A 26318-nucleotide genomic window follows, 5' to 3' on the forward strand; every position below is an offset into this window, starting at 1 on the left:
TTGACCCCCCATTCACATGAATTTACGCATCGGCTCTTGTTCTTGTTGTTGTTTTGTGTATGTGTGTATATTTCTTTTGATATTCATATATTTGTATCTATGTGTTTTCATTGTATGAATTGTTTGATGATTTTATGTCGAATGGAAATAAATTTGAACTTGAACTTGAAGTACAGGGAAGGTGTTTTTCAACCCATCATTTCTTTTTTATCTTTTCTTGCTGTGTCACAGTGCTTGCATACTCAAATCGTATCAGTCATCACACACACACACACACACACACACACATACAACACACAGCATGCTCACAGCTCACGGCTTTGTCATGACATGAATAAGATTGTGCCTAACCACAGAATATATCTGTACGAATAAATACACGTATTCTCTGTCCATGTTGTTTTAAAGTGTTTGATGTGCATGATTAATGTTCAGTGTTTTCAATTTGGGCACGCGTTCTGATGTACTCTAGATTATGATCATATTGTAATTTTGATGTACGCCCTATTTGTTTTGTCGGCACTCACCAGGTGAAAAACAGGCTGTGCTAAAAAGGAATAAACTGAACTGAACTGAACTGATTTTTGAACGAGCCATCATAATATAGTACAGGAATGGATATTTTACCACACAATTTTATTGCATAGTTCACTCTTTGGTATTCATGGTGGTATATTGTATACTTAAGAGAACTTAGCAAGCCAGATTTAGTTTTAAGCATACAGGGTATAGGTATTCTTAATACATTAAGTTTATCCTTATTTGTTGAAAATACTGAAGATTTAAGAGAAATTCAATTTTCAGTTACTTTTGAAGCTCAGTTTTAAAGAGATTAAATCCATTAAAAAAATGGAGCTTTCCTGTATTGCAGTTTGGAATTATGCTCGATAAAATACAGTCATGTGGCCAATATTTGTAAGTGGATCGATGCATTTTTTCTCCTTAATTAATTCCATTTGTCAATCTAAGTTAAACGTTAGATTTTTCTAAGAATTGGAAAGGCAATAGAAAGGGCAATGATGAAACGTGACATTATATCAATCAAAACAGGACAACTTACTTTAAGACAAAACACATATACAACGTACATTACTGTAGGGTTGCAAACTATACATGTGTAGAAAAAAAACTCATCAAAGTTACCAATCAGTCCCCCAGTTAAAAAAAAAAAAATCTTGAATTTGAGATCAGACGGTTCGTTGAACACAAGGGTATTATTCATGGTGATGATTAGACACTCGAAAGTTTCAATCATTTTGGTCATTGCGTTGAAGGAAGATTAACTTGTTGGGCTGGAGTAACAAGCAGTGTATATAGGATATTTATAAGCAGTCTATCAGCATAGACCCAGAGCATATTCCACATCGGTCTTGGTAAAAGAAACTAACTGTCCAACGTCGTCATTCCTAAAGTATATTTTATCTGATGTCGTTTGTATATTCATATGTTTCGCATATTCATTACAGTAATGACATTATCATCCTCTGTTGCATGAAATAGTGGCTTGGGTGTGACCATGTACTGAGTATTACCTCATTTCATTTCATTTCATTTTTTTTTTTGGGGGGGGGGGGTAACATGGCATGCTTATTTGATTTATTTAAAAAAATGGCAAATACATTTTCATTGACTACCCAATAAGTCGATGTTGAAACATGTCCTCGTAGTACGGCATCGCTTTCTCAGCGAGCTCCCGCACATCGTCTGTTACCTCCTCCCAGGGCGGAACCGCTGCTGGTGGAGTGAAATGGGTGCTGTATATGGCAACGCCCAAGAAGGCTTCATTCTTATATGCGTTTTCACATGGCCACTTCCACGACTTGCCTACTTCAGGCGATCCGGACCATTGTAGGAGCGACTCTGAGTAGGGGAAACCCACGGCTTCACAGAACTCTTGAAGTACCGGTGCGGGGTTGGTGAGAAGAGCAGACGAATCGATGACCAACGGTGACGGGTTGATATGATCTCGTATGTAGGTCCAGAGCTCGTGATGCTTCTGGAAGACAATATCGACGCCATCCTCCTTGGCATAGGGGCGGAGGTCGAAGGAACTTTCATCGGTTTCGTTGAACTTCAGCTTATCAGCTTCTAGGAGCTGTACGAACCACCCCTTTCTCATTGACTTGTACACGAGTAGAGGATGTCGGATAAGGAAGGCATGTTGGTATCCTTTGGGGATGAATTGTCGTCTCTGATCGGTTGATATGGCATAGCTTTCATCCTTAACGAACACATATTTACTGGTTGATTCCTCCAACTCTTTCTTGATAGTTGCAAACCTTTATTATTTAGAAAGATACGGATGAAGCAATTACAAATGTTGATTTTACAGATTAATTATCATCATTACTGTCCATGATGTTTTTGTTCATATTTCATTTTGAATTCCTAGTCTTTTCCCTGTCGCATAGTAAGTATCGTCGATTTTTCTTAAACCCGGATGCTAGATTTAAACGTGACCTCATATCATACCTACTCCTTTAAAAGCCCATTAATTGGCGGCACTGTATAGTAAAGTTGATAATGCTTACGACGTTCATACGTGTTTGAGTTCTGCCGAGTGCTATAACCACCGAGGACGAGATTGTTTTTACCCATGACAATGCTCTCGACAGATCAGATGTAAAAATAATTACCTATAAATTCTTGCGCAAAAATAATAGTGGGGCCCTCTGGAGGACACTGAAAAGGCTACCCTTTGTAAATGAGACGAAAGTATGTTTGTTTTCTGAAGTACATTGTCATCATTGTTACGATCATCACTACTACTAGTACTACGATAGAATTAGCCTATGATTAAAGACTGTATATAACCTGCATTACATTCAATTCAGAACCAAAATCATGGGCATCAAACCTTGAGATATTTGTTGTATTTTGTGACAAAGTTACAGAGGCATATAATTAGGTCCTACATAAAAATAAACTGATTTTTAAGTCCGAAAGTAACCATGTGTCATATCAATGAAAATCCCTTGTTAACATATCAGAAGACTCAAAAGAGCTTAGTAAACTTACGGTAGTCTATCTGGAAAGAATGTGGTCCCGGGCAAATAGCCCTCTACTTCCTCGGCTGCTACCTTGAACTCTTCCTCGTGGCCAACGTAGCTCATGGGACCGTCTGTGATCCCAAGCTTCTTCAATTGCGTCAAGGCAAACTGGCTGAGTCCGAAAGGTTCCATCCACACCTCGCAGCCTGGAATCCCCGACATGCACTTCGTGAACGCCGTCGAGATTGATCTTAGTATCATCCACAGAATCGCCCGGCCTTCACTTTTTCGGCCAGGGTTTTCTTGCGGTATATGAGACATTGCGAGGTTGGTGCGGGAAACAAAAATACCTCTTCACAATGCAGAATTATAACAGCAAAGTGGGACGACTCCGTATGTAATCGAATCGATCTGTTCACCGAGTTGCTTGTCAAGCGGCCTTTGAACATCTAGGAGATTCGGCCTTTGATGTTTGTTTCCCCACGAAACCATTATAATCTGTAAGTATGTGAGAGATAAACACAGGTTTCGCCATATAAATACTAATATGATATAAAACATACGCGTATGCAATATGTGTGTGTGTGTGTGTGTGCGCGCGCGCATGTATCTTGTCATGGCCCAATATCTGCTTTTATAATCGTACTAACTTTGAAACGAACATCACTAACACTATGTTCTTTATAGATTCAGTGTCAACTGGTGGGCCTACTCCTAGGAATTTTGCTACAGCCGATTGTTGGCATTTAGAATGACTATATCTGCAACATCTTCCTAAAATACGTTATTTTTCTAGCCTCAATCTGATTCTTGCCAGTTTTGTGTCCATTCTGTTTCAAGATCACACAAGAATCAGATGACCGCCACGATTACGGGTCATTCGTGCACACTGGGCTTTATTGCGTCAGAAATCATGTGACCCCATCACTCATGAATTTATGCATATGAATATTCATACAAGTCAACAATGTAGCACAAATTGTTACATCCTCTCCTTTTTGAAGAATAAACCTGTGCATTTAGTGTTGCAATTGGAAAGGATACAATGCTTTCTGTACTACAAGCCTAGTTCAGAAAAACAAAACAAAACCAACTTGTTATATCCAAATGTATGGCGTGCTATTTCTTGTATCACTCCAATCTAAAAATGTAGCTGACCCTATTTTACTATCAGAAACTTCTAAAAGAATATACTTTAAATCGTGAAACTTGTAAATATTCAAAACTAAACACATTCATGCCACTTTGACAGGCAACGTATTCGTCAATAACAATCGTTCATCCTCAAAAACCGATATTAGAAAATATGCCTATTTACCAAAAACGCATTTAGGCCTCTCTATAATGTCAACATCAAAACCTGTACGTGTAACAATATCTGGGCTCCAGAAAATGTACCTGTCGGGACAAAATCATATCCTAGTCATGCATGTGTGCATGTGTGAATAATGTACATTTATACGGTAAACAGCATTCATAATCTATGAATAATTGACATGTACACTGTACATACATACGGTAAATAGCATTCATATTCATAGGCCAATCATAGCCCCTGATGTCAAATCATCAAGATGTGATCTAGCAATGACAATGTTCTCATAGCTGTTGATCAGTCTCTATCCATAAAATAAGTTCAAATAGGCCAGTAGCCTAGTTGTGAAAACAACTTTCATTCTTTTCTTCTTCTTTTTTGTCACATGATACTGTCTGATGATCTCGCACGTCTTTTACGTCACTTGTGAAAGTCCAATGGAGATTCTTCTAGATAAGTGATTCTCCCTAATGAACTCAGCTTTTAATTACGTCCTCGTGCTTGGGGGATGTGTTAGCTATTGTCTGTGTAGCTTAGGCCGTAGTGACTAGACCCCTTCTGTAGTTAGGACTGCATTCCAGATCCCACTGCCCTGTTGAGTGGAAGTGCCATTATTATTATTGTTATTATCATTATCATTATCATTGTTATTATCGTTATCATTATCGTCATCGTTATTACTTAGTACTCACCTCTTCAAGCTAGTATGATATCAAAATGACACAATACTTCGGTGTGTGTGTTTGTGTGTGTGTGTGTTTTTGCACGGAAAGGTCAAATTGGCTATTTACATCACTCAAAATTATAAACATCTATAGCCATAGACATGACGATTTTTATACATGTTGTATGACGGGAGAATGGAATGCTATCACTGTTAGATTATGAAGATTTCTAACTCTATGAATATCATGAATGACAGTATGTTGCCTCCGTACTTCAGTAATGGTATACATTCATGTAAGTGCAACGTTTCTTTCCATGTATCGCACACTTTGGCTCAAATCATACAGTCGTCGCCTGAAGTATTTACAATATTTCACATTCTTTGCCAGTCCTGTTAGAATACTAAATAAGCTTTTTGAAGGAGATTAGTTGAAATATTGGCAATTTGACCTTTGGCTAATTCTATCTTCAAAAAGACTAACTTTTATCCTTCCATATGAGTACTCATATGCATTTTATTCTCCTGCAAACGAACAAGCCTCAGACATTATGTTACGTTCAATCCACATGCCACAGGCAGTGGTTTTGTGTGTGTGTGTGTGTGTGTGTGTGTGTGTGTGTGTGTGTAAACGACCATGTCTTAAGAGGATGTCTGTTTTAAAGGGATAGTATACAGTTTTGGTTGAGACATAACTTCAGGTTTCTAACATTTTTGATGAGATGATGAGAAACCTGTTATGAAATATGAAAGAGCATGTAATTTTAAGAGGCATTTAGTGTCTATTTGATGAAAATTGGTTCTGAAATGGCTGATATCTCCAAAAAGAATGATCTGATATAAGGTGGGACCCACCTTTTATTACGATCGCTTTGTTTTACTTTGTGTTTGGGTATCTCAGCCATTCCAAAACTGATTTTCATCAAATAAACTATGAATTACTCTTAGAATGACCAGTATCCTCTGTACCATTTCATATGTGGTCTCTTGGTATCTCGCAAAAAGTTAAAAGTCCAATTCTCATCTCCACGAATACTATACTATCCCTTTAACCGGTTTCTTTTCTTTCTTGTCTTGCCACGTCACGGTCGTTTGCATACACAAACCATATCGGTAACTCCACAAACCCAAACACACACGGAGAAATGGGCAAACAATGATGTTATTCACTGGGCAGCTACATTGTATTTTGTTTCTTGTAGTTCTACTTCTTGCGCATTTCTGTATAGACGAATTCAGGTAAATGCTGAATCATTTCTATACGCTCTTTTATCAATCAAAAAAACCCTCAACTGAATGTACGGCTGTTGTAATACGAAGAGTAAGTAGAAGTCCAAAGGGGATTTTTCTTAAGTGGTCCGCTCATAATTATTATGATCATTTATTTTTTTACCAGTAACGGGCTTTTCTTCGTCAGTGGGTTCAGGGTCCGAAGAATAAGAAGGTCTCTAACACACACACGCACGCACACACACACACACACACACTCTCTACATTTACAACATACTTACCTTAAGTTTCGGTGTAGTTTCTTCAATTTGTCTCCCTCCACAAATTAAATTTGTTAATATCGCAACTGCTGATCTGTAAATTAACAAACATAATAATAATAATTAGTAATTAGACAAATTTGTATAGCGCAGCTACTATGTAAATATACTCTACTGCGCTATGATGTTACAGAGCTCCTGTCACTGATTAGACACACGAAAATAAATAACAAATTAATCAAAGGCTTCTGAAAAAAGATAAGTCTTCAATAAAGATTTGAAGACAACAAGTGATGATGCCTTCACATTTTTTCCGACAAACATGTCGGAAAAAAGAAGTAGGAGGACTCGAACCTGTCATGTGGGCAGTGACTCTACCAGCAGGCTGTCCCTGGTTGCCGGCAGTGACACGATGAACATGGAACAAATAGCCAAGCTCCGAAATTCTAACATTGTTATATTAAGTAGTCCAAGGCGGATAAGGCATACTAAACGTTTAATATGCTTACAGTTATTGTCATAACATGAATAAGATTATGCTTGACCATATCTTTACGAGTTTTTATATTACATGTATATAATATACGTAAGTATATATACATATATGTAATATGTACATTATATGCATTATATAATTAAACGCTTTCATCTTTATTCATTTTAGCATGATTATGTTATATGTATAATTTTGTTTTAAGTGTAATCGTGATGATGTAATCCCTAATTGTTTTATCGGTAGGGCTACTCACAAGGTGAAGAACAGCGTGTGGCTGGAAAAGGATTCACGCATAAATAGAATAAGCTGAACTCAACTGATCATTGTTGAACCAATCATCAAATTGCAGGAGTGCACCATCCCATAATGGCTGCCGGCTTAGGCTGGTACTATAGGTATAACATGGTGGTATTTTATATTATTGAGAAATTTACCATACCAGCCATGCAGGGTTTATAAGTTATGTCTCAAGTTTATCCTTATGTGAGTATAAAAATACAGAGATTTAATGGAGAAAAGCAATTCTTAAAATACTTTTTGAGGCTAGGTTTTAAAGAGTTTAAGTCCATCAAAGACAAAAAAAAGATGGGGCATCCCTGTACTGCAATCAGATGTTTAGTGCTTGTTGCAATAAAAGGAACGATCGTAATTGGTAAGTGGATGTTTTATTCCTTTCTTCTTTATTCGTCCAATAAAATATATCTATTCAAGTTAAACATTCGATTTTAAACGTCTTTAAAAGACAGTAAACATGGCAATGCCGACAAATAAAGTTATGTCAATTAAAACGGGATAACGTGCATAAAGGACAAAGCACATATTTCACGTACATTGCTGTAAATTTAAAACTAAAGATGTGTAGAAAACAAAACGCGTGTAATCATCAAAGCTAACGATTTGTACAATTATCAAAGTAATGACATATTTAAGTTGAGATCAGACGGTTTGGTGAAAACGAGGGTATTATGATAGTGGTGATCCGCCCTTTGACGTTTCGCCACACTCGAAAGTGTCAACCATTTTGGCATTGCATATAGCAGGAACATCATTATCGTAGACCATAATCAAAGCCATATATCAATTTTGTTTTCTGTCATGTCTGTAGATCAACCTGTGATCAAACAGAATGTATGAACACACCAGGACGGGTTTACAAACAGTGATTATAAACAATCTCTTAAGCCACTACACTCCATAGACTCCAAACCTAGTCCTGAGTCTGTTTACAAACAAGAAACATAATCTAAATGTGACTGTCGTCATTCTTGTACTCTAACGTCAATTGGATTGCAAGTGTATGCATTGTGACACATCATCCCTTGTAGCATGGAATGCAGGCATTAGGCCCTATAGGAGGGAGAGGTGACAGATCAAAGTACATGTGTAAGGATACATTATTATTATTGTACTTCAACATTGTTCAGATTACTTTTTATTCAGGTAAACAGACATATTTTATTACTCCAAACATAGCTTTCATAAATGACAACGTGTATATTATCATTGTAGGAAACAAGTATGTTAGTATATTTGAGACTCTGAACAATTAGATAATCGTAATGTGGTGCCAAACTGCCAAAATGTGCCAGTCATTGCCAGTGACCTGCAATGGTTGAATTGCGATGGTATAACACAATATGGCCCCTGTACAGAATCAGTAATCTATTAATATTGATGATTCATCTAATTACTACAGAAAGTCATAGATCACATGACATGATGTAAAACAAAAGAGATGAATGTAGGAGCCGTTCTACACACTCAAAACTGCATTCGTAGTTACACCTCATAAGGTTGTTTATTAATTAGTACATATGTAATCTGACCATCTCCATCGCGGTAGATTTGTATATACTGCACGTAAAATTCTGGCCTACGATTGAAATACTATGTGACTATACCACCAGAAGTGCATCTGTATATTATTATACTTTCTCAACTGACGCACTCAATACTTCAATACCAGTTATGGGAAAGGGGTGTGTTTGCTTAATGAAGAATGGTAAATAAATACAATTTACTGACTACTCAGTAGGCCGTTGCTGAAGCATGTCCTCGTAGTACGGCATCGCTTTCTCAGCGAGCTCCCGCACATCGTCTGTTACCTCTTCCCAGGCCGGGACCGCTGCTGGTGGAGTGAAATGGGTGCTGTACTTGGCCACGCCCAAGAAGGCTTCATTCTTATACATGTTATCACCTGCCCATTTCCATGATTTGGCTACCTCAGGCGACCCGGACCATTGTAGGAGCGACTCTGAGTAGGGGAAACCCACGGCTTCACAGAACTCTCGAAGTACCGGTGCGGGGTTGGTGAGAAGAGCGGACGAATCGATGACCAACGGTGACGGGTTGACATGATCTCGTATGTAGGTCCAGAGATCGTGATGCTGCTGGAAGACGGCATCGACGCCATCCTCCTTGGCATAGGGGCGGAAGTCGAAGGAACTTTCATCAGTTTCGTTGGACTTCAGCTTGCCATTTTCTTGGTACTGTACGAAAAACGCCTTTCTCATCGACTTGTACACGAGTAGAGGATGCCGGATAAGGAAGGCGTGTTGGTATCCTTTTGGGATGAATTGTCTTCCCTGATCGGTTGGCATAGCTATGCTTTCATCTTTGACAAAAACATATTTACTGGTTGATTCCTCCAACTCCTTCTTGATTGTGGCAAACCTTCATCATATAGGAAGACACAAATAAAACAATTATAAATCATTTTATCCAAAATCATTACTGTGAGGTCTTTTCTATGAAATTGTGGATTATTCATGTTCCCTGTAGAATAGTAAATATTGTCGATTTTCAGGTTCACTGTGGTTTGATGATATTCTTGACGTCGTGTTCGAGTCCTGCCGAGTACTGCCGTCCTTGGACGAGATGTTTGTACCCATGATATCCCTCTCAACCCCAAACCCCGGCCCACCATCAAAGGTGTAAAAAAATTGGCACCTGGAAATGCTAAAGTAATGATGACATTTGTAAGGTCTTCTTGAAGACATCAGAGAGGCTATACTCTTTGTGAATAAGACCACAGTGTATCATTTTTTATTATTACTACAACTGTTACTGTGATTACTTAAATATAACCTACCACAATTAGAAATTGTCGAAAAACAAAAGAAGCGCACCATAAATATTACAGTATTGTTCAATCATACCAGTTTAGACGTAGATACAATTTTGTACATAAAGTGTGAATTGTAACAACTATAAAGATGTATAATGACGAGATGCAGATGAACTGATTTTTAATTAGGCCCGAAGTCAACAATTTATCGTAATTCAAGATTCCTCGTTTTCCTGTGGACGAAAAGTTTAAAGACGCTATAGTAAACTTACTGAAGCCTGTCTGGAAAGATGTTTGACTGTGGAAAATATTTCTCCATAGCCTCAGCAGCTATCTGGAACTCCTTCTCGTGGCCATCATAGCTCAATTGTTCGTCTTTGATCCCAATCTTCTCTAGTTCCGTCAAGGCAAACTGGCAGAAGGCGAACGGTTCCATCCAAACCTCGCAGCCTGGAATCCCCGACATGCATTTCGTGAACGCCGTCGAGATCGATCTGGGTATCATCCAGAGAATCACACGGCCTCCGCTTTTGCCAACAGGGTTGTCATTCGGTACATGAGACATTGCGAGGTATGATATGGAACGAAGATCTGAAATTGATCTTCACTTTGTAGAGTTGCACCATCTACTGGGACTGCCTGTGATCGCGTCTGTTCACCGAATTATTTGCAAAGTGGCCTTTGATCATGTGGGGCTGATCCTGATTCGTAGGGCCTGTGGACCAACTCACGCTTGTAACCACTATCTCAAGGTGAACCGATTGCAATGACTGAGGTCGTGTGGATTCCTTTCTTTCTTCTTTCTGTTCTATTCCTTTCTTTTTACCTGCTTTTATCCCCCTTTCTTTTTACCTTGAATAGCCACGCCCCCACGGTGCGGGCGGCTGTCGAGTGGTGTGGTTTGCGTGGGGATGTCCTAATGCCGCATAGTTGATGTGCAGAGTTGGGGCATTCTCGTGTGGACCGTGCGGCGTGGACGTGTCTTTGCAACATCATTTGGAATTTGGAATTTGCCCATGAATGTTTAACTAATATGCATAGAATCTATGGTCATGTATTTCAATACCCCCTGTAAACGTCCATTTTTTTCAACGTAGTACCGCACTTATTAATCATTGTATAATGCACGTACTTATGCATTGTGGTGGCGTGATGTTGATTCTTCAGGCCTCTTGAGTGTTGAGTCTTGATGAAGTAATTCCTATAGCAGCTGATGCAACACAGCTAGACTGTGCCTGTCGCCTGTGCGGCCAATTCACGCTTGTAACTAGTGTCGCAAGGTGATACGATTGCAATGACAGAGGTCGTTTGGATTCATTTCTTTTCTTCGTATGCTCTATTTCTTTCTTTTTTCTTTCATTTTCTCCTTTCTTTTACATTGCATAGCCACGCCCCTTGTGGGGCGGGGCGGTCGCGTGGTGTTTTGTTTTTGTTTTTGTTTTTGTTTTTTTTTGCGCGCGAGGATGTCCTGATGCCGCATAGCGTTGATGTGCACAGTTGAGGCGTGGCCGTGTGTTGTTCCGAAGGCGAGTTTAGCAATTATGTTTCGCCTCAGTTAGCTATGGAATCATGGTTGAGCAAAGTAATCTTCAGTCTCTTTTTATGATACTTCCTCTGTACATTTCTACGCCTGGTGCAATTTTCATCCAATTAATTAAGCAGCTTCAATAATTTCGATGTTTTATGTATTACTCTAGTCTTCTAAGACACACGCCGCTGAAACACTAACTGCCTTTCGTTTTTGTATTTGGCAGTGTGAGTCGATAGCAGTTTCATAAGCATAATATCTGGAATTAAAGTATGCAGCAGTATTACTGCGTTGTCTCGTATTCTGTTGTTTCTTTTTATTATTGCAGATCAGCTGCAGCTGCACCCAGGCGCGCCGGAAGCAGTTTTGGATTGGGGGGGGGGGGGGCAAACATTGGAGGGGGCTCAAGATTAGACCATGCATATGTTACACAATATATATATATATATATACACACACACACACACGCACACACGCACACACACATCTATTATATATATATATATATAAGTGGCGTACGGTGGGTCGAAACAGTGGGGGAAACAAAGTAATTTTGACGGTCTGTATGCTTGTGCGTGTGTGCGTAAGCAATAATGGGACTACAATACATTACGGAATGTGATACATTCAACAACGCAGTCATTGAGGAACATTGTAAGTTTTCCTTACATGGATTATGGAATGACGGTGTGAAACGATCGACAAATTATATACTGTCAGCAACATAAGGTGAATGGCATAACAATAAAATGCGAGCGAGCGAAGCGAGCGAGCTTGAAAATTTTGATATTCTACAGTTCCAAAACTGGAGTTTTAATTGTAGCTATATATTTCGCTTTGGAAATAAATGGGGGCGCATCGGGCGCAACTGCTGGCAATTATTGGCAGCAACATTAGGAGAATGGCATAACGATTCAATGCGAGCGAGCGAAGCGAGCAAGCTTGAAAATTTTGACATTCTACAGTCCCAAAACTGGGGTTTTTAGATATATCTTTCACTTTGGAAATTAATGGGGCGGCGCATCGGGCGCAACTGCTGGCAATTACTGGCAGCAACATTAGGCATGTTAGGAGAATGGCATAACGATTCAATGCGAGCGAGCAAAGCGAGCGAGCTTGAGAATTTTGACATTTTACAGTCCCAAAACTCCCGTTTGTAGATATATCTTTCGCTTTGGAAATTAAGGGGTGGGGGCATCGGGCACAACTACTGGCAATTACTTTCAGCAACATTAGGAGAATGGCATAACGATTCAATGCGAGCGAGCGAAGCGAGCGAGCTTGAAAATTTTGACATTCTAGAGTCCAACAACTGCCGTCGTAGCTATATTTTTCGCTTTAGAAATTATTGGGTAGGCGCACCGGGCTCAACTGGTGGATGCAAGCGAGCGAAGCGAGTGAGCTTAAAAATTTTGACATTTTATAGTCCAAAAGCTGCCGTTTGTAGCCATATTTTTTCCCTTTTATTCATGTATATACATATTTATTTTCTTTTCTTTGTTTATTAATTTATTTTTATTATTATCACTTTCTTTTCTTTCTTTTTTTTTTTTTTGGGGGGGGGGGGCTTTTTGGCGGGGCAAAAATGCGTTTTGCCCCCCCCCCCCCCACTTTTTGGATTGGGGGGGGGGGGGGGGGGGCGACCGCCCCCCTGTCCCCCCACTTCCGGCGCCTATGGCTGCACCCCTTTCTATGTTTTCTTCTGTCATTACACATTTAGGCCCATATGTTTCTCACTCATGCCATGTACTGTTTTATCAAACCTCCTTTTCTTGCTCAGATCTGAACATTGAACAAAATGGCAATGACGGAACCTTTTAATAGCGTATTCGTCAGATCAAATTCATGATAATGCTGCTGATGTAACTGATAAAGAAATAGAGACGGATTTGAGTGTTACTTTAATTGAAAAAAAGAAGAGATTTAGATTATCCTTTCGATAAAAATGATATTTGCCCTCTTGTTCTGTATATCATACAGAGAATCAAATTACTGATGAGATCACAAATAACAAAGAAGTTTTTTCTATATGTCACTATAATGTCAGGAGTACTGGAGTTTCAAAAAAAAAAATGATGCAGTATGATATTTTTTTTTTGGAGCGAATAATAAAAGGTAAATTTCAGAGTCCAGTAATCGGTTTAACTGAAACAAGGCTTATTCACTTGTCTCCTCTTTAGTATTCCTGCTGGAAAGAACACAGTGTCCTACAGTGTGAAATGCATTGTGAAACACAGTGTGAAATCTCTTCACACTCTTAAATTCGAGCGTGTTAACATTGTGAACACATTGTGAATCATCAAACACAGTGTGAAACAGAACATTATGTGAACTTTCTGTGAAAAACCACACCACAGTGTGAAATCACCTTCACACTGTTTAATTCGAGCGTTTTCACATAGTCGACTTTGTGAGCACATTTTGAACACACTGTGAGAAACTGTGTTCTTTCCAGCAGGGATATCAGGGTGTAATTCTATTACAAACAATAAAGATGATAAGAAAGGAGGTAGGGTTGCATTACGTATTTCCACATACAAAAAAATCACTAAAATGTATTTCTAATTTGAATATCATGGTACTTTCTTTAGAATCTCTTTTTGTTAAAATTATCGTCCCCAATGATAAAAACATTGTAATATGAGTGCTATACAAACCTCCTCATTCTTCTATCATTGATTTTTAAAATAACGTGCAAGATGTTTTATCAAGTCCTGAATTACAAAAAAAAAAAATCAAGCTTTTTGCATTGAGAAGATAATTCAGTTCATGATTTTCTAGATTTGATGTCATGTCATTCTTTTCTCCCATTTATTGGAAAACAAACTAGACATACCAATCATTCCTTTCACATAATATTGATTCAATTTTTTTTTCTCAAATTGTTTACCACCTTGTGAAACTGGCATTAGAATATCCAATACTAGTCATCAGTTCCCCATTTATTTCGAATATTTTGATTCTTTGGTTGATTCTCAATTAAATAATTTCAAAAGTTTAGATACAGTTTTGTTTAACCCTAACCGGGGGGGGGGGGGCATAATGCCCCCCCCCCTCGACGAATTCCACGACCATTCCGCCGCGCAAAATTTTTTGACCGCACCGCTCGCTGACTTTTTACTTTCAAGTCTCGCGCAACTTTTGAGACCAAATTTGTTGCGCCTGGGCATACCGTTCCGAAGCCACGCCCCTTCAAGAAAAACGTGATTTTGTGTACAAAGTCAATACAAATTGTGTTTTTTCAATTAAATCATATAAAGATTCATATTTTTGATTTCAGTGGCTGAAATAAATTTATTTTAGTATAATTATGCTTCTAAAGATGTGTATGACAAATTCTGCTGAAAAAAACCAACAAAAACAAAAGTTCGAAAAAACACAGAAATACATAAAAATTGATAAAACAATAAAAAACATAAGAAATTAATTTTGATACTGAATTCTTTTTTAAGCACAAATGTTCGGAATGTCACTAGAAATATTTACACCTAAAATCAGCATTCCATAAGCTTTTTAAAGCCAATTACAGACGAAAATGTGGTTTTGGCATATATTTGCATAATTAATTAATTTAAAATAGAAAATGCAATTTTTTGAAAAGTTAACTTAATTGTCTTGTAGATTACACCCGGCTTTATGTTCATGCAAAATTTTGCGGCGATCGCGGGATCAACGACCGAGATCTGAAGGGGGGGGGGGGGCCATAGTGCCCTCCCCCCCAAGAATTCAAGCTTGCTAAATAGCCCAGGTAAGTTAGGGTTAAAGCTAAATCATGGTGTGCAGATTGGATTAATGTTTTCAACGACGATGAAGTGAATGATTCTTGTAATATTTGTTTGAATTTGTTTAATACTTTATTTGATATTCAGTGATTTGGAAGAAAAAGAATGAGTACAAAAAAATCCTAGGCTGTCATGGTTAAATAAGTCTTTGTTGGAAAGTGTGAATAAGAAAAATAAGATATTTTGCAGGTATAAAAAGAATCCTATTGATTTGAATAAATGGTCTTATGTAATATGTAAGAATATTTCGTTAAACTTTTTGTATTTCAAAAAGAGAATATTCTATTAAGGAATTTGATGATTGTTTTAAGAATATTAGAGCAGCATGGAGTGTAATAAATAATGTTTTTTAATAAGGAGAATTCTCAGCTCATTAAGGAAAATAGGTGATGAAATTATAGCTGAGGAGTCTAACAATAATCTTGTTAATATTAGCCCTGATTTGGCGACAGAAATTATATGAAAATTAAAATACAAAAAAAAAAATGGGCAGTTGTATCACAAAACAACCGTACATATAAAAGTTTTTTCAGTAAAGCCTAAAAAAATAAAGAGATATCACTAATTTTCTCAAGAAACCATAACTGCAAACAGTTTAGTCTAGAAACTATTTCATTAAAACTATTGTTCACATTTTGTACAATTATTTAACTGTACTTAATATTGGTTATACTGATCAACATTTTTAAATCGCATGTTTCTATCCCAAACTCACATTAAGGAACCATTTTGAAGCACTAGGCTGGGATTTTGGATCATCTGCAAACGGTTGATAATGCCTTTAATCAAATTCCGTACATATTATGAGGGTACCACAATACAGAATATTAAACCTTTTCGGGTGCTGTTCGTTATTCCGAAGGTTCGCTATTCCGAAGGTTCGTTATTCCGAAGGGTCGTTAATCCGAAACACACTAATTCCTATACCTAGAGGCTCGTTAATCCGAAAATGAAAAGGGTTCGTTGATCCGAACATTTGTGGTGTTATTCCGAAGGTTCGTTATTCCGAAGATCTGTTAATCCGAAAATGAAATTCGGAACAATGAACCTTCGGAATAACGAATCTTCGGACTAAAGAGCCTTCGGAATAACGAACCTTCGGAATAACGAGCTGTAACCATTTTTTCAATACGTAAACATGTTTGTCGTCATTCACTACCTGGACTTTTTGTGTCAGCGGTCGAAAGTTCAGGTAGACCTACTGTGATGGACCCTTTGTTTAAAGATATGGATTCAGTGTTTCTATGATTCAAATGATTTTCCAAAGTATGAGGAAGAATTTTGCAAAAATTTTGATGTCATTTTCACAATTATGATAGTTTTATTACGATAGTTTCTGGACTTGTCTGGTCTTGCATTAGGACATTTTGACAAACTCTTCTCCACGTTATTACAAGAGCATACTTCAATCACTTGCACCTACATAAATAAAGATGTTAGACTCTACCAAGTCCTTGAATGAGAGCATGTTGTCTCCATGTTTCAGTAGTGGCTTTTCTACATGTAGCGTTTCTTTCCATGTATCATTTTGCTTTGACTCAAATCACACAGTCGTCGGCTGAGGTATTTACAATATTCATCTATTCTCCTTGCCAGTCCTGTCAATATTGCTATATAAGGTGCAACTGTGTGGTATTCAGCGATGCCGAATTCTTAGCACACTTGCGGACCTTTCACGCTCAACTACCATACAATGTGACACTTTTGGAGAGTTTCACGGCAGACACTGATGTACAATATGTACAAAGATGGTAGTTTATCGTCTCGATACCCAGATGAAGTATAAGAGAGTGAGTAACTATCTTCCGCTCTATGATAGCAATGAATAAATGAATGCTCGTGTCGTCTGACTTCAAAGAAAGAAATTGTTCTACTTAGAGTATTCTGAGGGAGCAGGACATGGTGCCATTGAAAATTGTTCATAACACCACCTAACAACAAAATAATGAATGAAATAACATTTGCATGTTTCAGTCCCTGATAATCTGTGCAAACAATCATCCAATGGTATCCTGTGAAATACCGGTGACATGACTTTGGGCCATGGTCATGCGTGTTCAGAAATGAGCACCAGGTTGACCACTAGATTACACTGTATGTTGTCTTATCGACTGTCCACTACTACCTGGCTGGTCATGATGGAAAATCCCATGTATGTGTGCCCCGATGTTCTTCTCCCTTCTTCTTGAGATTAGCATCCTTCCCGAATCTTTCAATAAGTTTCATAGATTCGACGTTGCTTATAATATAATTATATATATAACAAACTAAGGAAATGTATTATATTTCCGTAGTTTGTAACATTTTGTATATGCGGGAAACAGCCAAAGCTTTCCACATTAATGTCAAACGATTCAACGATTCTTTGAATTTCTTGATTATATGATGGTTTGCAAAGGGTGAGACGGTTTTTTTCTCTTCAGCTGAATTATCACGTTTCCACCAGTGAACCAGTATGATGGCTCTAGTGTTTATGCACTAACTACAATCATGCATAGTGACTAACTACAAATCATGCATAAATTTGATACGTTTTACAAACAATAAACGGGTGACACACGATTGATCCAATTGCTCTGTCAAAAAGTTTGGTAGAAAGATTTTGTGAATTTGACCTTTGGCTCCAATCTTCAATGGAAACAACTATATCTCAGTTAAATGATCACTAGATTGTTCCGTAGTACTTTACACTTTATTCTCATGATAATTGAGCTTCCCAAATGCAGTATGTTATAGGTTCAATCTACAGGCAGCGACTTTTTTTAATGAAGGAAGATACATCAAATACAGTAAATTAAAGTGAAACACAATATTCGGCTGGATGCACAATTATTGTAAACAGAACATGGTGGACAATCTTTGAAAGTTTGGCACTATGCATAAATGCTAAAGAAAATTATGATGGAACCTACTTAAAAGCAAGCCTGTTGAGCGTAGGTCCCAATTCTGGGGAGTGTTAAAAAAAAAAAAAAAAACTGATGAGGAGCACAGACGCAATATAGAAAACAAAATAATGATAAAAGGCAAAAGACTGTTGTCATGACATGAGTATTATCAAATTATTGTAAACAGAATATACTTAGAATGTACCATTCTATCAATATACATAATACACGTTGTATTTCGCTGGATTTTTGCGACTTATGAGATAATAATTTGAGCGCGACACGAGATCCATACCGTGAATATTGTGTAAGCTCGGTGATCCATGTCAACAAAAGATACAGCTTTCTCATTGAGCGCGGGCAAGGGAAAAACAGTGTGTGTGTGTGTGTGTGTGTGTGTGTGTGTGCGCGCGCCCAATGTGAAAGCTTTATCTTTTGTTGACATGGATCAACGAGCTTACACAATTCACCGTACGGAACGCGTGTCACACCCAAATTATTATCTCAAACGTTGCAAACATCCGGCGAAATTTGAAAATGACTGTATTTACAGAAATTAGCGTAGAATAAAAAGTACTGAACCAAATTTAATGATTTTGGTATCATTGTCTTCTGCTGAAAATTCTCTTTCTAATAATGTAAAAATGTATATCACTTTTAGAATGCAAGGCACTGAAAAATCCACCGTTCCGCTTTTTTTTTTTTTGGGGGGGGGGGGGGGGACACCCGGTATATGTGTGTGACGGAGGAATGACTTGCAGACGTTGCAGTAATGTTCACTATGGCCTTTTATTTTCCCAAGCTTTCGACTGTGTTACCAGCCTTTTTCAAGGGCTTGATGAGACATAAACATAAAAGCAGAAAAACAACCAATTTGCATGCATTTGAACAGAATAAGGCATGATAAAAATAAAAAGTCAATCAAACGGAATATAGACATCAACATGACATTCACACCAATTTGCATACATTTGAAATGCTCAGACGGTTTGGAAAACTGTGGGGTATTATGACAGTGGTGATCTGCCGCTTGACGTCTTACCACACTCGAAAGTGTCAACCATTTTGTCATTGCATATAGCAGGAACAATATCACTCAGACCATATGAATAGCCGTATATTAATGTTGCGTTCTGTCATGTCTGCTGATCAACCTTTGATCAAATACATTGTATAGACACAGTATGACGGGGGTTACAGTGTATATGAACAATCTCTATTTGAAGGCACCGCACTTCATAGACTCCACATGTAGTCATGAGTCCATTCACAAACAAGAAACATAATCTGTACGTGACTGCCGTCATTCCTGTACCATAATTATAGTCCAACGTCAATTGTATGACTTGTGTACGCATTACATTGGACACGTCAGCCCTTGTTGCATGGTATAGTAGCATGAAGAGGGAGAGCTGACAGATGAAAATATGATACACAATTATTCTGCATCCTGTTACTTTATATTTAGGTAAATGGATATTTTGTTTTATCATTGCAAAGATACCTTAAAAACAAACAACGTAATTGCGACTCTAAACAACGATCCAAAATAAGTAATCTTGAGGATAACACCAAGTCCTCTGAGTCAAGAGTTTTGACAAACCGCCACAATGTGGCATTGAACTAAAGTAGTGAAATGGCAACTGTGCAGAAATCAGTCATCTATTGATATTGATGATTCATCTCAATACTAATAATGTATTAAGATGATTCATCTCAATACTACAGAAAGTCATAGATCACATGACTTGTTCCTGATAAAAAAAAAGAAGATAAATGAAGGAATCGTTCTACAAACTCAAAGCTGTATTCGTAGTTACACCTGGTAAGGTTCTTGATTTATTAGTATTATGTAATCTGATAATCTCCATCATGGTAAATTTATATACCACACATGAGATTCTGGCCTACAATTGAAATACTATGTGACTATATCAGAAGTGCATCTGTTTGTTACTTTTTCAAATGATGCACTCACCATATTAATATAGTATATGTTTTCCCGGCCAATTTCGCACTGTTGTCAGTCCAATTCCTAATTGCTGCATTCAGTTTAGCAAAATTGAGTGTTAATGACATGTTCGTTATTTCAATTTAAGTTCATAATCTCTTCATTCAAATTCATTTTGGAGCATTCAAATTACCTTTAGCCTCATTCTAATTAACACTTTCTCAATTGAAATTCGAAAAACAAGCACCATTTCGTTATTCGTTCATTCAATTCAGAGTGATATAGTCACGTGATCACGGACATGCTGCACTCGTTCATTCGAATTCAGTTTTGGGCATCCAATTTAACATCTTTTGCAGTCAATTTAGCACGCATGTTTATTCTTTGGTTCTTTCTTTCTTTATTTCCAGCATAGTTATTATTTTGCAAGCGTCATTACATTTCCTATTTTCGTATTCATTTTAGAGATATTGGCAACAGTTTTTTTTTTCAATGTGCTTATTGAGTCTTCCAGTCCGAAGATAGTGCACATGGCCACAACTAATCTGGCCGTTGAACGCTTTATTCCGAGACTGTCGGCCAGTTCTATGAAGTCAAGGTCATGATCATCAACTGTTCCTATAATTCTTTTTCTGTCTTCTTGAGAAATACGTCTGTATCTAACTTGTGCTGTCATGACTGTAAGATGAAGATGAAGTTAATCTGTAGTATTGTTACATGTAGGCCTAAAATGAAACAAATAAAAGAAAAGGGTCGTCACAGAACAACAAACTCGAGTTATATAGGGTAAAAAATATACTTTTCCTGCTTAACAGTGCGTGGATGAAACAAAAAGTCACACAGAAGCACGTGTTTTAATGTTCTCACCTTTTCAAGAAAGAAATAGCATGACGTTAATTTGAATGAACATGTTTGGAATTTGACTGCCCATACGCGAAACTGAATTACTGAAATACCCTTTTCGGCCAGTGCTGGCGAATTTAAATGACTGAAGAGCACGTGCCAATTTGAATGCCCGTTTTACGAATTCGAAAGGCACATGGGCAAATTTCATTGATCGAAATGCTAAATTGAACGAACAACTTGCAATTTTGAATGACAGAATGTGCTGTGACGAGAATTTTTTCTGAACTGAATGAACCTTCTATCAAATGGACCGACAAAAGTGCGAAATTGGCCGGGAAAACCTATATTACTTCAATACAAGTTATGGCAAAGGGGCGTCATTGCTTAAAGGGACATTCCAGACGATTTTCATAATTTCACATCATGTAGTACATAAATCGACAACTCCATGTATAGGTTTGTGGAATTTATTGTGGTTCTTTGAGCAGAGAAACAATACTTTGAAAAACCTTAAACAAATTACACTGAACAAGGATGATGACATAGGAGGTTCACATATTTCAATGTAGCAGTGTAATGTCATTACAATACCGCTAGTTCACCTGGGTATAATTTATGCATGCCTTCTTCTTTTGTTCTGCTTCCTTGAGCCCAACTCATGCATTCTTATGGTGACTCTGCTATGTCATCATCCTTGTTCATTGCAAATTTGTTCTAAATTTTGAGAATATTCTTATTCTTCATCCCAATTATCACAAATTCTGAAACTCTGTCCTCAGTATTTCTAATTCATAGTTGTTCAAATGTAAAAATCTGAAAATCATCCGGAGGTCTCCTTTAATGAAAAATCATGGTAAATACAATTTACTGACTACTCAATAGGCCGATGTTGAACCATGTCCTCGTAGAACGGCATCGCTTTCTCAGCGAGCTCCCGCACATCGTCTGTTACCTCCTCCCAGGCCGGGACCGCTGACGGTGGAGTAAAATGGGTGCTGTTTATGGACACGCCCAAGAAGGCTACATTCTTATACATGTTATCACCTGCCCATTTCCATGACTTGGCTACCTCAGGCGACCCTGACCACTGTAGGAGCGATTCTGAGTAGGGGAAACCCACGGCTTCACAGAACTCTTGAATTACCGGTGCAGGGTTGGTGAGAAGAGCAGACGAATCGATGACCAAGGGTGACGGGTTGACATGATCTCGTATGTATGTCCAGAGATTGTGATGCTGCTGGAAGACGGCATCGGCCGCCAGCTCCTTGGCATAGGGGCGGAAATCGAAGGAACTTTCATCAGTTTCGTTGAACTTCAGCCCACCGACTTTTTGGAACTGTGCGAACCATCCCTTTCTCATCGACTTATACACGAGCAGAGGATGCCGGATGAGGAAGGCGTGTTTATATCCTTTTGGAATGAATTGTCGTCTCTGATCGGTTGGCATGGCCATGCTTTCATCCTTAACGAAAACATATTTACTGGTTGATTCCTCCAAGTCCTTCTTGATTGTGGCAAACCTTCATCATATAGGAAGACACAAATAAAACAATTATAAATCATGATTCTATCCAAAATCATTACTGCGACGTCTATTCTATAAAATTGTGGATTATTCATGTTCCCTGTAGAATAGTGAATATTGTCGATTTTCAGGTTCACTGTGGTTTGATGATATTCTTGGCGTCGTGTTCGAGTACTGCCGAGTACTGCCGTCCTTGGACGAGATGTTTGTACCCATGATGCCCCTCTCAAACCCAAATCCCCGGTCCACCATCACAGGTGTATAAAATTGGCATCTGCCTGGAAATGCTAAAGTATATGATAACATTTGCAGGGTCTTCTTGAAGACATCAGGGAGGCTACTCTTTGTCAATAAGACCATTATCATTATCGTTTTGTTATTACTGTTGTTGTTATTTTTACTATTATAATTACACTACGATAATTTTTACTATTACTACAACTGTTACTGTGATTACTTAGATATAACCCACCACAATATTAGAAATTATCGAAAAACAAAAGAAGCGCACCATCAATATTACTGTTTAATCATACCAGTTTAGATGTAGATACAACTTGTACATAAAGTGTGAATCATTGTAACAACTATAAAGATGTATATTACGAGATGCAAATGTACTGATTTTAGGCCCAGAGTCAACAATTTATCGTAATTCGAAGAGTGTAAACACGCTGAAGACGCTACAGTAAACTTACTGAAGTCTGTCTGGAAAGATGTTTGACTGTGGAAAATATTTCTCCATAGCCTCAGCAGCTGTCTGGAACTCCTTCTCGTGGCCAGCATAGCTCAATGGTTCGTCTTTAATCCCAATCTTCTCTAGTTCCGTCAAGGCAAAGTGGCAGAAGGCGAACGGTTCCATCCACACCTCACAGCCTGGAATCCCCGACATGCATTTCGAGAACGCCGTCGAGATCGATCTGGGTATCATCCAGAGAATCGCACGGCCTCCGCTTTCGCTGCCAGGGTTGTCATTCGGTACATGAGACATTGCGAGGTATGATAGGAACGAAGATCTGAAATTGATCTTCACTTCGTAGAGTTGCACCACCTACTGGGACTGCCTGTGATCGCGTCTATTCATCGAATTATTTGCAAAGTGGCCTTTGATCATGTGGGGCTGATCCTGATTCATAGGGCCTGTGGACTAATTCACGCTTGTAACCACTGCAATGACTGAGGTCGTTGGATTTCTTTCTTCTGTCTGTTCTGTTCCTTTCTTTCACCTGCTTTACGGTGCGGGTGGCTGTCGCGTGGTGAGGCTTGCGTGGGAATGTCCTGATGCCGCATACTAGGGCTCACACCTGTAAATAAAATGGAATGTCTAGAACCCCTTCACAAATTCGTACCAAAGATACCAAAATAAATGAAGAAATGAATTAATCAAAAATCATTAATGCAGTTTGACATAAAACTGAATAGCTGCAGATATTGAGTATGAATTCCTCTACAAACTGGTTTGAAGATGAAAGCTGTTCTCATGGAATTTGAAGGGACAGTATTTCATTGGGTGCGTGTACGGAAAATGGGTGATTTTTTGAGTGAAAAGAACTCGTAGTCTGGCTATGCGGACCCTTGGAGAGAGTTTGAGCCGAAGAACCTGCCTTGGAAAGTTGATGGATGACAGGGTATAGCTCACTTATCCAGGTTAGTGAAGATGAAACACCTCACTTCTTCCAGCAATTTTACAAATTTTTTTGAAATTTGAATTTTAACACACGTCTCTATGGGGAATTATTTACCCGTGTGAGCCCACTAGTAGTTGATGTGCAGAGTTGGGGCGTTCTCGTGTGGACCGCGCGGCGTGACCGTCTCTTTCCAACATCATTTGGACTTTGGAATTTGCCCATGAGTGCTCAGCAAATATTCATAGAATCTATTGTCATGTATTTCAATATCTCTTGTAAACGCCGTAGTGTACCGCACTCTTGAATCATTTCAATACACGTACTTTTGTTTTGTGGTGGCGTGATCTTGATTCTCTAGGCCTGTGCGGCCAATTCACGCTTGTAACTACTGACGCACGGCGAACCGAAATGACAGAGGAATCCCTTGTTTTCTTCTGTCTGTTCTATTTCTTTCTTTTTTCTTTCTTTCTTTTTTCTTTCTTTCTTTTTCTTTCGTTGTTTTTCTCCTTTTTTTTTACATTGCATAGCCACGCCCCTGGTAGGGCGGGCGGCGGTCGCGTGGTGCAGACAGAACATTATTATGTGAACTTTCTGTGAAAAACCACACCACAGTTTGATACCACCTTCACACTGTTAAATCAGATCGTTTTCACAAAGTCGACTATGTGAACACATTTTGAACACACTGTGAGAAATTGTGTTCTTTCCAGCAGTGATATCAGGGTGTAATTCTATTACAAACAATATAGATTATAAGAAAGGAGGCAGGGTTGCATTATTATTGTTATTATTATTATTATCATCATTCATTCGGCTTTCATTCACAAATATCATAGTACATATTTCGAAATCAGAACATACACTGGAGTGGTAAGGGTGCACCAGGTTGGGCAGCCCGGGTCTGGAATGAGCCAACTGAATGACTTGGGCCCTCAGGCCATCCTCCCCAACCCACCCGGTGCACCCAAAACAGTCAGTTTACAATATAAAAAATACAAATTTCATTAACAGGCATACATTTAAACAAAAACAAAAACAAAAGAACTGTTTCTTTGTAAGTGTCAATTTAAGATATGTGTAACTACCAATCTTTCTTATTCCATTCAAATATCAGAGATCATTATCTTCATAACAAAACTAAGAAAAAAATATCAATGATACATTGCGTATATGTTTGTCAACTCTTAAATGGCTACAGACATCAAAACCTGACTCACTTACAAGTACATACAGTTAAGGGTGTGTACAGTTCTGGTCGAGGTGAGGATTTAGCTTTTAACGTTTTGTGAGATATTCAGAAACCACTCTATGAGATGTCAAAGAGCATGCAGTTCTAAGGGGTATCAAAAGTTTAGTCGATGAAAATCGGTTTTGAAATGGCCGAGATATCCCAAAACAAGGTGAAACAGAGAGATCCTAATAAAGTTGTGGCATGTCGCCTTTTATTATTAGCACTTTTTTTTTGATATATCAGCCATTTGAAAACTAATTTTCATCAAATAAACGTTGAATCCTTCTTATAATTACATGCTCTTTCATATTATGTCTCATATCACCCATAAAAGCCTTTTCATTATCTCACTAAGGAATGTTCAAAACATGAATCCCCACCTCAACCAGTACTGTGCAGTCCCTTTAACGCACAATGCATAAATTTGAAGTTTCCATGTAAACCATATATATTCCTTTATAGCATTTCATTTTGACTTCATTATATTTGGACAATTAAGAAAACAGAACTGCAAGAGAGAGAGAGAGAGAGAGAGAGAGAGAAAGAGAAGAAGATAGAGAGAAAAAAAACATCATAAATAACTATTTTAACTCAACGTACCCAACCCAACGCAACACCCAGGGAGCCAGCTCAACCAGCAATGCATACATTTGAAGTTTCCATGTAAAACATATTTCCCAACAGCATTTCATTTTGACTTCATTATATTTGGACAACAAAACAGAACTGCAACAGAGAGCGAGAGAGAGAGAGAGAGAGAGAGAAGAAGAAGATATAGAGAGAAAAACATAATAAATAACAATATTTAACTCAACGTACCCAACCCAACCTAACACCCAGGGAGCCAGCTCAACCAGTAATGATTATACTGCATGCTTTCTATTATGCATTTCTAAAGATATCACGAAAATGTATCCTAA

At 38.2% G+C, this 26318-nt stretch overlaps 2 protein-coding genes across 5 annotated transcripts; both read right to left on the bottom strand.

Moving 5' to 3' along the window:
* Positions 1-597: 597 nt before the first annotated feature.
* Positions 598-6553, bottom strand: LOC139729677 (uncharacterized). Of its 2 annotated transcripts, XM_071640606.1 has the most exons (3): positions 6481-6553; positions 3019-4897; positions 598-2279 (listed from the first exon to the last, which is right to left on the bottom strand). In XM_071640606.1, exons 2-3 carry the CDS (start codon positions 3309-3311, stop codon positions 1631-1633), a joined length of 942 nt encoding a protein of 313 aa, XP_071496707.1. In that variant the 5' UTR covers positions 3312-4897; positions 6481-6553; the 3' UTR covers positions 598-1630. The 2 variants fall into 2 exon arrangements, with proteins under 2 accessions (XP_071496707.1, XP_071496708.1); XM_071640607.1 differs by lacking the exon at positions 6481-6553 and having other exon boundaries at positions 3019-5589.
* Positions 6349-24328, bottom strand: LOC139729676 (uncharacterized). 3 transcript variants are annotated; one of them, XM_071640605.1, is made up of 4 exons: positions 24282-24328; positions 23238-23843; positions 8981-9628; positions 6349-6553 (listed from the first exon to the last, which is right to left on the bottom strand). In XM_071640605.1, coding segments are annotated over exons 2-4 (942 nt in total). In that variant the 5' UTR covers positions 23531-23843; positions 24282-24328; the 3' UTR covers positions 6349-6552. The 3 variants fall into 3 exon arrangements, with proteins under 3 accessions (XP_071496706.1, XP_071496705.1, XP_071496704.1); XM_071640604.1 differs by lacking the exon at positions 6349-6553 and having other exon boundaries at positions 7820-9628; XM_071640603.1 differs by lacking the exons at positions 6349-6553; positions 8981-9628 and adding an exon at positions 20729-22534.
* Positions 24329-26318: the final 1990 nt, after the last annotated feature.

Source organism: Diadema antillarum, unplaced genomic scaffold (genome assembly GCF_040938485.1).
Source record: "Diadema antillarum isolate AM-2024a unplaced genomic scaffold, OU_Dant_1.0 seq00000248_RagTag, whole genome shotgun sequence".
Classification (NCBI taxonomy): domain Eukaryota; kingdom Metazoa; phylum Echinodermata; class Echinoidea; order Diadematoida; family Diadematidae; genus Diadema; species Diadema antillarum.